The sequence below is a fragment of the Thamnophis sirtalis genome, unplaced genomic scaffold (genome assembly GCF_051295495.1).
Source record: "Thamnophis sirtalis isolate CommonGarterSnake01/CBP01778 unplaced genomic scaffold, rThaSir2_p1.2 scaffold_5, whole genome shotgun sequence".
Lineage (NCBI taxonomy): Eukaryota > Metazoa > Chordata > Lepidosauria > Squamata > Natricidae > Thamnophis > Thamnophis sirtalis.
Window position 1 is genome coordinate 63,716,928 of NW_028261385.1, and position 15,825 is coordinate 63,732,752.

At 35.4% G+C, this 15,825-nt stretch overlaps 1 protein-coding gene across 1 annotated transcript in view; it reads left to right on the top strand.

The window, feature by feature from the left end:
- Nucleotides 1-15,825, top strand: part of FANCC (FA complementation group C) — a 60,567-nt gene that overhangs the window by 3,246 nt on the left and 41,496 nt on the right. The window contains exons 2-4 of the mRNA XM_087715112.1: nt 8,998-9,170; nt 11,498-11,582; nt 14,114-14,208. Coding sequence (XP_087571238.1) covers nt 9,006-9,170; nt 11,498-11,582; nt 14,114-14,208 — 345 coding nt within the window. The 5' untranslated portion in view covers nt 8,998-9,005. The remainder of the gene's footprint in view (nt 1-8,997; nt 9,171-11,497; nt 11,583-14,113; nt 14,209-15,825) is intronic.

Sequence of the window (15,825 nt, forward strand, 5' to 3'; positions counted from 1 at the left end):
CATCATCTTTGTAAATGAAAATCAAGCCATCTATTATCAGGAATAAGAGTGAGGCTTTGATCTCATGATAAGAATATCTAGATTAAGTTGCTGGATTAGAGCTCTAAAGGTCTAGGTTCAAATCTTCATTTTACAGTGCAGTTTATTGCTAAATTTTGAACCTGTCCTACCTGCAGGAATGATTGTCCCTTTTAAAGCCTGGCAGATGCTTTGCTATGGAAGGAAATCCAAAATGTGGAAATTGGGAATGTTCATGCATGGTATTTAAATGACAGCTATTTTTTTATATGAGATAAAGCATGTAATGCTCAATTCAGAGCAAAGTAAGCAATACCCAAATTCAGGGTATATTGTCAGGTTTTAGGTGAGGAGTCTTTTTCCTAAAAGTCTGCTACAAATATATGTAGGTAAGTTAATGAAAGGTGAATTCAACTGCTAGATTTATATTTTGCCTTTGCCCATGAACTCAAAGCAGTATACTTACTAGTCCCTCCAAGATTCTCATGACAATTCTTTTCAGTTGAGACAGTGAGTGGTCTAAAGCAGTGTTTTTCAACCACTGTGCCGCGGCACACTAGTGTGCCGTGACATAGTATAAGGTGTGCCGTGGGAAAAACACCCACTATATAGTCAATATAGGCACAGAGTTAATTTTTTTAAACATTTTCTAATGGTGGTGTGCCTCGTGATGTTTTTCATGAAAAAAAGTGTGCCTTTGCACAGAAAAGGTTGAAAAACACTGGTCTAAAGTCATCTAGCAGGTATCCATTTGCCATGTTTCTCTCTATTGGCTTAGCTCTTTAATAAATATTTTCTAATTTTTCATTAACAGCTTTAGAATAAAGACCTTTTATGTGTTAGACTTTTAAACTGGAATTTGAGAATCTAAAAATAAGAGTGATCATAACACAACTACTCTTTGGACCAATATTAACATCTTACTAGCAATGTATTTTGTGGAGGGGTTGCCCTAAGTTTACATTTCTTCCTCTGGTTTTTGTTATATACAGATGATTGATCTGCCACTGCCATCTCTTGGATAAAAATAGATTTGCTAAACAAATAGTTTCATTTTTGCCCTCTTGTGGACTAGTATTTATTCAAAACCTTGAAAATCTAATATGATTTTTTTGTGGTATCCACTAAGATGTTCAATGAACAATTACAATATGAAAATTAAATCAGTTTTCATATTATATGTGGCCTAACTTTAGACTTCACTGCTTCTCCATATTTTGCTATTGTAATTGTAATATTTTTCATATAGCAATCTAAATTTCCTGGTATAAATGTAACTACTTATTTTTTAAATAATGTGATCTCTTAGTACTGTGTGAATTTATCAGGCAAATAATCCAAGATAAAAGATCAAGTCAGACCAGATGTTGATTGCCTTTTAATGGCACTAGTGATAGTATATTCCTCCCAGACCAGATTATATGGAGAGACCCTTTCTCCAAAAGAGTAATAATTTTAGAAAAAATGCATTAAATAACATGGAATGTAACTTCTATGAGCATTTAAAAATATTTATTAAAGATTATAATTGCAATAGTAAAAACTAATACAAAGTAGAAGTTTAAAAGTTTGAAGGAAAAGGAAAAAAATAGATGAAAGAAAAGAAAAAGACTGCAATAAAGAGAAAATATAAATATAATATAAAGAAGTGACTTTCAAACTTCAATACAAGTATAAACAATTTAATAACTTTTCACCTTTTAATTTACAACCAATTATATCTTCATTCCATCTCATATCTATAAACAAATCCATAAAACATCATCATTTCAGTCCTGGTGTTGGCAAAAATGCATTAAGGATTGCTAGAAATTTCAAATTCAGATCTTTATTACCAGCCTTTGACCAGCCTTTACAATAGAAAAGTATAGTAAAAAGAGAAATAATTTAACACAGCAATTATTATTGGGGAAGGGAAAAATAATAGGACAATAAAAATATATCTAATTAAGAAAATTGTGCAGTTGTATATCTTGGTGAAAATATTTGGCTACTGATATGTGTGTGTAGAGTTGGCATCCCTTCAAAGATAATAAACATAAAATGTATCTGTATGGCCCTCCTGTTTGGAAATGATTGGGGCAGTCATATCACATCTTGAGGTATCATAGAAAGGAGACTTTATGAAAACATAGGTGAGAGTTTCTACCACCTTTGATCCACAAGGGCAAAATCTCTATGAATAGGTAATCTCATGAAATTTTTGTCACCAGTAGAGCTGGTGGGAGGGCATCAAATCAGGCTCTGGAAAAGGCCAATTTATATTTGCTTAGTGTTAACACAAGATTCATCCAAGCTTTAACAAAACTCCTTTGTAAATCGAGGTCACTTTCTTGATTTATTATTTGTAATTCTCTTTGAATTTTTAAAACATCAACCAATTTCTTTTATCTGTCCAATAAGATAATCTTTTTTCATATCATCTAGTTGTCTATTACTGGGATCTACTTTCAGTGTCAACTGTCTCTGTCTTATTGGATGAAATTTGTTCCTCTTCTGCTGTTTCTTTCCAGATCTTTTGGACATAATCTATCCATAGAAACAAACACTGCTGTTGATGTAGGTGATATTAACTTCTGATCTATTTCTCACAAGTACCCTTTCCAATGTTAAAATATTTTGTGTCATTCTAGAGTTTGCTAATCAAATTTATGTATTCTTGAAATATTTAATTCTGTCTAGTGTCCAATTGTTAAAAGTGCTTATCTCTAGAAAAATTAAAAACTTGAACATGTGAAGGATTACTTGTAATTAATTTCAAAAGCTCATTTCAAATTTTTCTGGACCCTTAATCTGCTTATAACTTTCCCAAGTAAAAAAATCTTAACTTTTTATTGTTTAACTTTATTTCAATTTTTTAAAAGTTCTAAAGCTTGTAGTTAAACTTTATTTAAGAACTGAAGCCAGACTCAACTTGTTTTTTTTTTCAGATTTATTGATCCAACCAAAGATATCTAATAGGTGAGAAGGAGTTAACAAGAATTTCCAAATGTGATTAGAAAGAGAAGTAGGTAAACTTAGTATCCTTTTAACTGTGCCTACCACAGTTTGAGCAAGATGGCTGTTCTCTTGTCTCCTAGTTCTTAAAACCCACTGGAGACTAGTCTTGCGATCTCCTTGTGAGGAGTGATTGTTTGGAGCACTTGAGGGCGATATCATTCCCTCCTTCTCCAGAGAGGTTAAAGAGCCAGTCTACTTATCAGACCTTGATTCTTTGCTGCAGTTAATTGGCTTTGCTTTTTACAGAACTGTCTTCACATTACCATTTCTTGTTCTGGAAGTCTCTTTATCAGCAATAATCTGAGCATATTATGTGAGAGACACTTTTGTGTAATCACTATACACACCGATTCTTCTGATCACTGAGGAGTATTTTGAACTATAATTATTTTTTCTTCATCTTGGGATATTTAGGAACTAAAACATAGGCCCATGAAATAATTCTTGAGTTGGTGTCTAATTGTGAACCTTCATCATGGAATGGGGGAATTCCATCCCATTCCACTCAGATAGATTATATTTATTTTAAAATGTTTCTGCTAGTAACTTTGATTTTTTACCATTTGACTTTCTAGTTTTTTTTTATTTCTTGAAAAAAACTAATAGAATTTTTAAAGGACTATTGCATAGGGAAATATAAATGTTTTTTGTTTCCTTATTGCTTTCATCCAAAATGGATCGTTGTGATCTTTTTGTACTGAGTAGTACAAAATAATTATATATATATATTTTAAAATCTCACCTGTAATTGAAATATGCAGGGGTTATGCATAAGAAGATAGGCTGTCTACTCTTAGGGCACATGGTAGTTACATTTTACTTTTAAAATTTGCATTTTGACTTTTTTGGGAAGGGGGGAGATGCCAAGAAGATTCAACTGCCTTTGATAATAAGAGTATCTAAAGAAGGACTACACAGCATACAGTATTCAATTTTTGGATTTATTTATTTTTTAGTTGCACGATATCTTTCAAATTTTCAACTTTAAATTCAAAATTAGTATTTCTATTAATTTTAAACATTTATTTGATCAATAAATGAAAGCACTGTATATTTCATAAAATAAATATCAATTTTACCATGTGATTTTTTTATTTCATCCAAGCCTCCATTTGTTACATAATAAATTATATGTTTTCATATCTAAATTAAAAGCAATTTGGCTTTCCTAATTTTGTTTCATTGAATTATATCTATCTTAACATTAGCAGAAAGTATTTCCATTTGTGCAAGATAAAATACTCAGTATTGAGTTGTACTATAATTATTTATGCCATATTTAATAGTATTCCAGAAGATTTCTCAGCTCTCAAGACAAGTCTGTCTGGAAGGATTGGAACAAGGAATTACAGTGGGGAAAAAATAGAGTTTTTAAATTGGGGGCTTTATTTTGCAATAGTGCAATATCTTTGTTAGATACATTCTTGATTTATTATTATTTTTAAATAAAGAAACAACCATATTAATATAATTATTGGGATTGTTCTGTTTTGTATGCTATAAAAATTTTAATATTATTTGGAAGAAAATATGTAATCTGTTCTTACTGTGTGATGCCATTTCCTCCCCTATGACTAATTGTCCACTTAGGGGGAAAAAAAGCTCAGTGAATTCCCAGGGGTCTAGACTGGAATGTGAAGTCCAAAACCAGCTTAGTGGCAAACAATTTCTGTACTGTTGCCAAGAAAACTATATGGATATGTCCAAATAGTCCAGGTGTTGAGTTTGACTAAAGATAATTTACCCAGTGAATACATTCTAAAATGTATCAGTTTAATGTATTAGTTAAATGCTTCTGCTATCACTTTGTTTTATAATGTTTCATACATTTGGGCTACAAAAATCCAGATGGAGAAAACCTAGCTCTTTGATATCTATTAGTTCTCTATATTTTCTCAGCCCAGATCTGATATTTCTAAATATACGGACCATAATTGATGCTTACTGGTGTATTGCCTTTAAAACTATTAACATAAGTTACTGACTAAAGTGTTACAATTCAGACACTAATCCAGAGGAGTTCGTTCAATAAAGTTAATCCGTTCCATGTTAGAAATGCTGCTTACTAAGTCTGAAGGATGTAACAAATACCCCATGCCTAAGCTCTGCAGGGTTTCCTGCTTCTAAAACTAGAGAACAACAAGAGTTTGCCTGGGAGGTTCTGAGGTGGGAGGAGCAAGGCTCTCTCTACTTTGTTCTCTCCCAGAAAGGCTAAAGTAACTTGAGCAGAATGACAATTATCAAGAACACCTTAGTCAATAGTGGGCTCTATAAAATTGGAGGGAGGAGGATATTCATATTTACAGCAGCATAAATATTAATTGAGAAAACAAAATAAACTAGAAGGAGTAATTTTTCTCTTCAAAGACATAGGTTACATGGCCATTCACATCCATAATTTATGCTAATAACTCTCTTAAGAACTAATGTGCCAAGCAGCTTTATAGCATGGGTCATTTTCAGCTGCTTTTATAGCATGAACAGAATCCTGTTGTTTAACCTTGAACATCTCTTGAGTTCTAAGTCAGAAGAATCTTTGCCAACTCTCTGACAAATTGAAAGACAAAAAAAAAGATAAGTATAAGTGGAAGGAGGCCATAACTAAGGCAGAATATCAGCAAATAGCCCGAGCATGTAAAGATGAAGTGAGGAAAGTTAAGGCTCACAATGAAGAAAGGCTTGCCACAAAAGTAAAAAAATAACAAAAAAAGCTTCTTCCAACATGTTAAAAACAAGAAGAAGATAAAGAAACAATTGGTCCATTGCTGGGAGAAAATGGCAAGAAAGTGACAAGCAACAGGGAGAAAGCAGAATTATTTAACTCATGTTTTGCATCTGTCTTTACATAAAGGGATAAAACAGTCCAACCTATCAAAAACAGCACCACAAAAATCAGATTAGGAACACAAGTTGAAATAGGAAAGAAAATGGTAAGTGAGCACCTGTCTACCCTAGACGAGTTCAAATCACCAGGACCGGATGGATTACACCCCAGGGTTCTGAAGGAATTGGCAAACGAGATCTCAGAACCACTGAACTATATCTTTCAAAGGCCCTGGAGCACCGGGGAACTACCAGAGGACTGGAAAAGAGCTGATGTTCATCTTCAAAAAAGGGGAAAAAACAGATCCAGGAAACTACAGACGTATCAGCCTGACCTCAATACCAGGAAAGATTCTGGAAAAGATAATCAAGCAACAAATTAGCAAACACCTAGAAGCAAACAAAGTAATAGCCAAAAGCCAACATGGGTTTTTCAAAAACAGATCATGCCAGACTAATCTTATTGCATTCTTTGATAATGTGACAAAATTAATGGACCAGAGGAATGCCATTGATATAGTTTACTTGGACTTCAGTAAGGCATTTGATAAGGTAGACCATAACCTACTACTAGATAAATTAGAAGAATGTGGGTTAGACAGCATCACCACCAGATGGATTTGTAACTGGCTGACCAACCACACTCAACATGTAGTCCTCAATGGAGCTGCATCTTCATGAAGGAAAGTATGCAGTGGAGTACCCCAAGACTCTGTTTTAGGCCCAGTACTTTTCAACATCTTCAATGATTTGGATGAGGGAATAAATGGGGAACTCATCAAATTTTCAGATGACACCAAGCTGGCAGGAATAGCCAACACTCCAGAAGATAGGTCAAAGATACAGAAGGATCTTGACAAACTTGAACTATCTAATAAAATGAAATTCAATGGTGAAAAGAGTAAGGTTCTACATTTAGGCAAGAAAAACGAAATGCACAGGTCCTTGCTCAACAGTAGTAACTGAAAGGGATCTTGGACTCCTAGTGGACAACCATTTAAATATGAGCCAGCAGTGTGCAGCAGCTGCCAAAAAATCCAACATAGTTCTAGGCTGCATAAACAGAGGGATAGAATCAAGATCACGTGAAGTGTTAATACCACTTTATAATGCCTTGGTAAGGCCACACTTGGAATACTGCATTCAGTTTTGGTCACCATGATGTAGAAAATATGTGGAGACTCTAGAAAGAGTGCAGAGAAGAGCAACAAACATGATTAGGGGACTGGAGACTAAAACATGAAGAGCAGTTGCAGGAACTGGGTATGTCTAGTTTAATAGAAAGAAGGACTAGGGGAGACATGATAGCCTTCCAATATCTCAGGGGTTGCCACAAAGAAGAGGGAGTCAAACTATTCTCCAAGGCACCTGAGGGTAGAACAAGAAGCAATGGGTGGAAACTAATCAAGGAGAGAAGCAACTTAGAACTGAGGAGAAATTTCCTGACAGAACAATTAATCAGTGGAACAGCTTGCCTCCAGAAGTTGTGAATGTCCTAACACTGGAAGTCTTTAAGAAGATGTTGGATAGTCATTTGTCTGAAACGGTATAGGGTTTCCTGCCTAGGCAGGAGGTTGGACTAGAAGACCTCCAAGGTCCCTTCCAACTCTGTTATTGTATTGTATTGTATTTCCTTTTAAAAGAATCCTTTTTGAGATATCAGTTTAGTCTTCTTACTTCCTCAAAATGCTTTCATTAAGGGAATAGATTGTCCAGATTGGCTTTGTGTAAAATATGCAAAATTTTAGTAAAAGTTGGGTCCCAAGGTGCTACATGGTATGACAGCAGACTCTATACAGCTTGGAATTTTTACTTCTTAATTCCCATTCTTTAAAATAACAAATGACCTTCTAAAATGTTTCCTTTTCTCAGTTACTCAAAGCATGTGAGTTATTTTTGTGCATTGAAGTCTGTATTAAGGAACTGGTCTTAAAGTTCCTTAGTAGCCCAGATGCCTTCCATTCTTAAATGCCACCAAAGTTAAATGCATATTGATGCCATTTCAGTTTTAAACTGTTCTGCCTAAACATACCCTACCCAAAATGTTCTCATTTCCTTCCTTGGTTTCACTTAGTTTTGATAGTACAGAAAATCTTTGCTAGCATCTTGGGAAGGGATAGACTGATGTTTGAGGTAGTATGGGTGAAATTACTGTTTTTCTTGGCCTGTTGGGAAGTATATTAGATAATTCAAATGAAATGGAAAAAGGGATTTGCTAATAAATTTTCATGTGTCTGTAGTACCAAGATTTCATTAATTGTAAAAGCCTTTTTACAATTTTATTGTACAATTTTATTACTTTGTAAACTGAGAAACTACCATGAAGTAGATTGGGAGGCACAAGTGAAGTGGGAAAAAAAAAGACTTAAGGGTGGAAGAAGCTATAAAAGGTGTTTATGAAAAGTCTTGTTTTGCCAATCTTTAAAAACATTGAGTATGAAATGCACCAAATGGTAATTCTTGGAATTATTACACAACCTTTGTGTAAAATGTCCAGTTGAATTGGTTAAAGAGTAGCGTGGGATCTTGGACTATATTTCATTGGAGGGAGTGGGAAGGGAGGGACGTAGGGAAGGAAGGAGTTACTCCTTCTCTGCAAGAATTGTACTTGGTTTATGATTAAATTCTGATGCTGACATAGTTATACAGAATATTTGAATATGCATATTACATGGACATTTATGATTTTTTTAAATTTAAAAGCGTCTGGATTTGTAAATGCTGAGAATTAACTGTATTTCTCTTGTTCCAAACATGTGGTTTCTGGATGAAATATTGCAGCTCAAGGATGTCCTTAGTTTAAAAGTTGAATTCTGACTGTATTTGTTTTTTGCTGGTTATGGGTTTTGCATGCTAGTGCATGTTTCTGTAATCATTGATATCTATTCTGATTTTCTATCCTTGTCACAAAATATTATTTTGTAAACAAAAACAAAAGGACAAGTGCCAGTAAAGTGGTGCAGTTTGATATATGGATTGCCTTTTATTCCCCACTTCTTACTTTTGATAGACAAAGCCATTCCATTTTATTGTAATGCATCTCATAAAAACTGCACAAAATTTTAATTCAGCATCACATAATGTAATAAGAGTGATTAATAGTTGCTAAGAGAAAGGCTTTTTTCATTTGTTCCTCCCTCCCCCCCCCCCATTAAGGTGACAGGATGGTTGAAGATAGTGGAGTCTCTAACTCAAGCATTGAGTTTTGGCTGAACAAGACTCTTGAGTGGGATCAGATCACCACTTTAGAATCTCAGCAAGATGTCTGCCTTCACTTGCCTGAATTACAGGAATTTCTCCTGCAGATTTATGGAGCTTTGAAACATATGGTAAGTGAATTAACTGAAAGAATGAACTGTTTTGAAGACTGTTACAGAAACATTCTGCACCCCACATTTTGACAAGATAAAAAGCTAACAGTAGCAGAGAGCCTTGTAGTACTGACCTAATGTATTGCTGGATCATAGAAGCAAATTGGGGAAACAGCCATAGGTAATGCAAACAGGAATGTGTTTCCTGTGCTCCTGATTTATTATGAAATGAACCTTTTCTTTTTTATTGGTTATATTCTCACATGAGATTTCCTATTCAATACAGCAAGCTTTTTCAAATACTTTAAAGTAAACAAGTATTTAGTTCTCATTCTCATGCCATATATTTCATTAGGTACAGATCTTTAATTTATAATCTTAAAATTATAAATGATCTCTTAAACCATAGAGTCTGCTGCCCTATTAATTTTATTGTTATTGCTTGCAAAATGTTTTCAGATCTCTGTTGTGTGATCCCAGGCAAATACCTAGTTTGCTTCTGCTATTTTGCTCCTCTATTATTAGGTCATAATAATTTGTGGAAGATAAATTGCAAATAATTAGTGTATTGTTATATTTTGTGTGCACTAAAATATATTTTGTTGATAATGGCAAGTAGCCTATAAAATTAGTATAATTAGTCAGGAAAGTATTTTTGATAAAATAATAAATGGCAGATTAGCTACTGAAAAGTTTCTTTTGTTAGCAGTTGCCTATGTTTCTGAGGACATAATTTTTTCCCTTTAAATTTTTTAATTGTAGTGAATTACTTATGAAACTTGACTTCAAGTGGACCTTCTTTATATATGACTCCACAATGTCTAGCGGTTGTTCCAAATGTGGATCAAATTTGAAGAATTTATTGTCGAGAGAAGTGATTATCTTTACTGTTACTTGCATATTGGTTTACTATCATTTTAAAATCTATTTTAATATTAGTCATTAAAGCTACAAAAAAGAAAAAAATGAAAATGCCTGATTGTATAAAAATGTTTATTAACTGCATCATGTTTTACTTTTATAGCAAAGCTTCTTTCCATTTGGTTAATTTTTCTTTAGATTTTGTAGGTATAGTGTCTGTTAAATTTCAGGTTGCAACTCATATTAAATGTAGCAAGTAGTAATTGAAATATTAAGATTTCTTTGTACTGTGGTTGGGACTCAGTCCTTCATATAATGTATAGAACAGTAGTGGGTTCCGGTTCCCGTTGCAACCGGTACACTGCGACGGGGGCAGGCACCCTAGTCAGGCACGTGCGCTGCACGCCACCACCCAGCAACACTCAGCTGCTCAGCTGAGGTAGCGCAGGAACCACACACTCTGCGCGCGTGCACTATTGGCCCATTTTCATCAAAAAGCGGTAAGGAACGTGGACGGGCGGGTGGGCCAAACCAGCCACCATTCTGGTACGGTGGCCGCTGCTCCCAGCTACCACCGGCACACCCATACTGGGCTGTACTGTCCGGAACCCACCACTGATATAGACTGATTTAAGCAATAAGACATTTTCAGTAATTTGTTTTTATCTATTATTCCCTTTCATCTTGTAAGTTAAGAGAAACCAACAAAAATAGTTTTCTTAGTATATTTTTGTGGGGTTTTTTTTCCATTTTTTTCCTCTCTGAAGGAGATATAATATATAAAATAAGTAAATAATTAATAATTAATTAGAACTTCTATAAAAGACTTGAGTTGATCCACAAAATGTTGGATTGAGTGGAAAATAGTTTAAACCTCAATTTACAATTTCAATATTTTCTTTTTGCTGCCTTGATTTCTATTTTTCAGTTGTATCTCTCTAAGAACAATTGAAACTAGTGATATAGTGACAATAGTATGTAAGGCAGTAGTGTGAACATTTGTGATTGCTTGTACACAGCTCTAAGTGTGAGGTGTAAGTGAGCAAGAGGGTATTTGGTATGGTGGTTTGGGAATCAGGCCTAAGACTTGGGGTTACCCAGTGGGAGTGGGAAAAGGCCTGTGGAGACCCAAGGGGGCAGGAAGCAGAGTGCGTGGGGGAGGACTAGGGCAGGCTAGGCCTCCAAGGCCTACCCCTCCCCCCCATGTTCCACCTAATGATCTGCCTGTTTGTTTAGCAATTTATTCGGGAGAGCAGGGATGGGGGGATTGCTAAATGAGATGCTTCACTTAACAGCCATTGTGACATGTGACTAATGAGCAGACTTCATTACTGTTGTATCTCGAGGACTATCTGTACATTTAGGCAGCTCTTGTTCGGAAGATGCTCTGGTCTTAATTTCCATTTTCCCATTCCCTAACATTGTGGATAACCAACATTTTGGCACCCATTAATTTCAAGACTAAGCATTCTCTTTAATTTCAGAACTCGACAACTGCAGTCCAAAAATTTCCATTAATTGGTCAGTTATTAGGAAGACTTTGTTGGAATCCTTTTGTCATTGGTTATGGTGAGTGTTCATAATTTGTTTTGTTAAGTTAATTGATAATTAAGGCAGTGTTGATTACAATTATACTTTCAATGTAAGCATCAGACAGTGGCCCATCTAGCATAACTATACATATTGGCTAGCATCAACATTACAGACAAAGGTTTTGTAATGAAAGCAACAGTTGCCCAAAATAATTTTAAAAATCACATCAATTAATACTTTGTAATAAAATTAAAAGAGAGAAAACACACAGTTGGACATTACTAAAATCTGTAAAATTTGTTCAACCTGAGAATTCAATAATATTAAAGATGGAGATTAGCATTATAGAGCCAAAGTTTCCAGCAAGCATCTGTAGATTCATCTCCAGAATTCCAAAATAAAAATGGCAGAAAATCTTCAAGACAAAATTTAATCCTCAAAATAAGATTTTGAGAGTTCATTTCAGAATCTTCAGGTCTCTTGGATTTTACCATTTTAGTGGGTTCCCCCATGCAGTAATTCTTACTGTCTGAATAGGCTGGGACACATCTCTGGAATTGCAGGATTCAGTGTCTTTGTAGGAGGAGCATTTTTAGGTAGAAGTGATTTACCTGGTATATTCAGCCATATTAGTTTAGAGCATCACTTCCAAATGAGAACAGAAGAGCCAGAACATGCTGCTTCTCATGAAATGCTGTATTGCACTACGTTATGGAATGCTATATTATGGAAATACTCTCATTCCCACAGATTCAAATGGCATCATTCACTACTCCAGACAATTTGTCAAAGGGCCATGAAGACAAAATCCTTTCACAGAGTTTTAAAATGGATGTTAAGGAATGTTTATAGAATCCAAAGTTTTATAAGAGCAGTAACACTATATTTTATGGATTTATATACAGGTGCTCCTTGAGTTATAATGGCAATTGGGATTGGAATTTGCATAGCTAAACAATGTGTGCCTGACTAGGTCCTTTGCGAGGCTGTGCAAAGCGGCCTTGGCGGAGAACAAGGCTGGGCATGCTTGGTCTGCAGTGTGAGCAAGAAGATGGTAAAAGTCAGTCGGGCACACAAACGCAGGGCAGCAGAAACTATGGGGTGCGGGAAGCTATAAGGGCAAAGATGAAGAGGAAATAGGCAGGTAGGGGAGGTGAAGCACCCCTGCAGTCCTGTGGGTAAGCTGCCAAGCACCCATATTTTGATCATGTGATTACAAGAGGGCTGCATTGGCTATAATTTCAGGGACCGGGAGTAAGTATCATTCTTTCAGGACCATTATAATTTTAAACAATCACTGAACAAATGATCATAACTTGAGGACTTCTTGTAATTTGTAGGTCACCTTCTGTAGTTGGTAATATAATAATGAAGTAAACACATAAACAAGCAGGATTGCTAACTGTTTACACTGGCTATATCAAAATCCTTTCACATATAATACCATTTATAAGCAAGTAGTACCTAATACTGCAAAATTGTCTTAGGGTTTAAATCAGGGGTGGGTTTCAACCGGTTCGCGGCGGTCCCCGCGAACCGGTTGGTCGGCGAACCCGGAAGTAAGTAACTTCTGGGAACGGCGAAGGGCCCACCCGCCCGCCCGCGTTCCTTACCCGGTTTTGACAAGTTCTGCGCTTCCACGCATGCGCAGGACGCATATAGCGCCTGTGCGATCCTCCAGGAGCAGCTGGAGCATCGCACAGATGCTAGTACGCATGCGTGCGCTGCGCGCGTGCACGAGGACGCCGCCGGCCCCGTTCCAACCGAACCGGTTGGAACGGGGCGAGAAACCCACCTCTGGTTTAAATGGTTATTAAAACTTAATAGATTTTTAACATTCAGTTTTATAGTTCATTTATAGTGTGGCAAGTTTTGAATGCTTAAATTTGGACTACTTGATAGGAATTCCTTATTAACAGAACAGTTGTAATTAAAGGTTTCAGTACACCAACCTTTGAGTACTTTTGTCATATTGGCTTTTCTTTCATTGCTATCAGTAGCAGGGAAAATGGATGAGTAAATGGCTGCTCTTAATTTCACTCTATTGGGGGAGTGATAAAACAGTCAGTAGTGGTGAGAGGAAGCAATTATGAGGAAAAGATATTCAGGGTTAGTTTTTATGTTAGAAAAATAAAACAATGCAAAAAATTGAATTGAATGTCATAAAACTATTGTTCTATGTATATAAATACATGTTTATAGTTTTATCAATAAAATAAGTTGCAAAAAAACAAGTTGGCTTGATTCAGAACAAGTTATTTAGATTGAAACTGATAAGATTTAAGTTTGTCACAATTAACTAGGTTCATATTGAATCAGCAAGACAATCAATTAAGCCCATCTCCAAATACATTAAAATATGTTTTATATTAAGAGAAGGAAGAATGAAACAGTCTATATGTGATGAATGGAATGACTTAGAAAGAATGGAATAGAAGAAAAATAACTAAAGATTTACTATGTCCTTGGTTTTTTGTTTTTGTTTATTAACATGAGCAAAAGATTCTTCTTGTCCTGCTTTGATTTTTTTTATAAAAAAATATCCTTATTTGGATTGGTATCCACAGATGAATGCCAGAAGATTCTGATGTGCTGCTTATGTTGTCTGTACAGTGGTGAACCACAGAGCCCTCTGGAATTGAAGGCCAACAGCTGGATACAAGTAAGCAAATGAATTCTCCCCTCAGCTGCTTTACATTAACTTAATTATTTAAAGGTGCAGCATCTACAGCATATAGACACTGTGTCATTTTTGGAAACCACTCTAGAGACATACTAGATTCACATTGTATTGAAATGTATTCTCCTTTAATTAAAGTACAAACTCTGCTGTCTCTCATTTTGAACATTAAAAAAGATGTGGTGTTTAAAACCAAAGTAATTGTAATGCCCCCTAATTGAATGGAGCCTAGATTCTGGCAACTTTAAGTAAAGAACAAAGTCCACAAATCAGCAAGCAAGAGAGTGCTATAAAAGCAAACTTTCAATTAGGGGAAAAATAAGGCAATCTGGATAGAAGCCCTTGTTTGTTTTGAAAACAATTTATATATGCTCTATAATTTTGCTTTTATTTTTGTTTAATCTTTCTAGCCTTGGGATAAACTAATTGTATCCAAATTTTATTCACAGACATCTAAAGAAAACACTTGTGTGCAACATAATCTTTTTAGTTAGTTCTGAATTAAATTAATCTGCAATTGCTTTAATTTTACATTGCACAGTCTTTCATGTAAAATCTGATGGCATTTTTTCCTAAATAACCCCCATTTTAAAATGAAAACTTGCCTGATCAATTTATTCTATCGTTAAGCAAAACAGAAAACATTTTCTATTTAGACAACTGGGTGCATGCTTTGTAATTATATACTCTGGGGATTGTGATGGAGTAGAAGTTTATTTTGAGGAATAATAATAGAAATAAGTGAAGTTGAACCTGTTAATGCAGGTTCTGTTGAGCTACTTATCAAAATTGGGATCTGCTTTGAATTAAGAAAACCTGGTGTAATAATTCATAGTAGGCTGTTGCAACTTCATTCCTTCTCATGAGCTCTGCAGCTAAACAAGTTTCTATTAACCATAGTTTGCATGTCACTTTCTTTCATTTGTGTGTAGAGTAACATGTGACTCCATCTCATTAACCCAATCATGGTTTAGTTTCACATAATAACATAATTTGAAGTGTTCTTTGCTTAGTGAATACAGGTAATCCTTGTTTAGTAAACACATGTGCAACAGCTGTTCAAAGTTGCAACTGATCCTTAAAGTTACAGTTGTTGTAGTATCCTGCAATCATGTTGTTGCCATTTGTGATCTTCCTTACCAGCTTTCCACAAGCAAAATCATTGGGAAAGCCAGCAGGGAAGGTTGCAAGTGGCTGTGGTAAATCCCACCCCCCTCCCTGCACACTGTACCACGCCCCCCCCCCCTCATTCTTTCTTTGCTTGCATTAACCCACGGCCTCCCTGCACTTGGAGGCACTTGGACTGATCCTAGGCTTTCCTGACCTTGTGTGGACCTAAGACTGCCTAGCTTATTGTCTCTAAACAATGCAGTTACATGACATACTTTACCACAACATTGCTTAATCCCAGTCATAATTGCTTTCTTAACTTGAGAACCACCTGAACGGTTTCTAACCAAGATTTCACTTTTCTCTGAACCTGTATGAAAGGGTTGGGGAGGGTTGTTTCTGGGGAAGGTGGCTTCCAATTAGTCCTTCAAGAAACAGAGACAGCATTACATTTTTAGTCCCTAAAAATGTAATTTCCTAAGGAATATC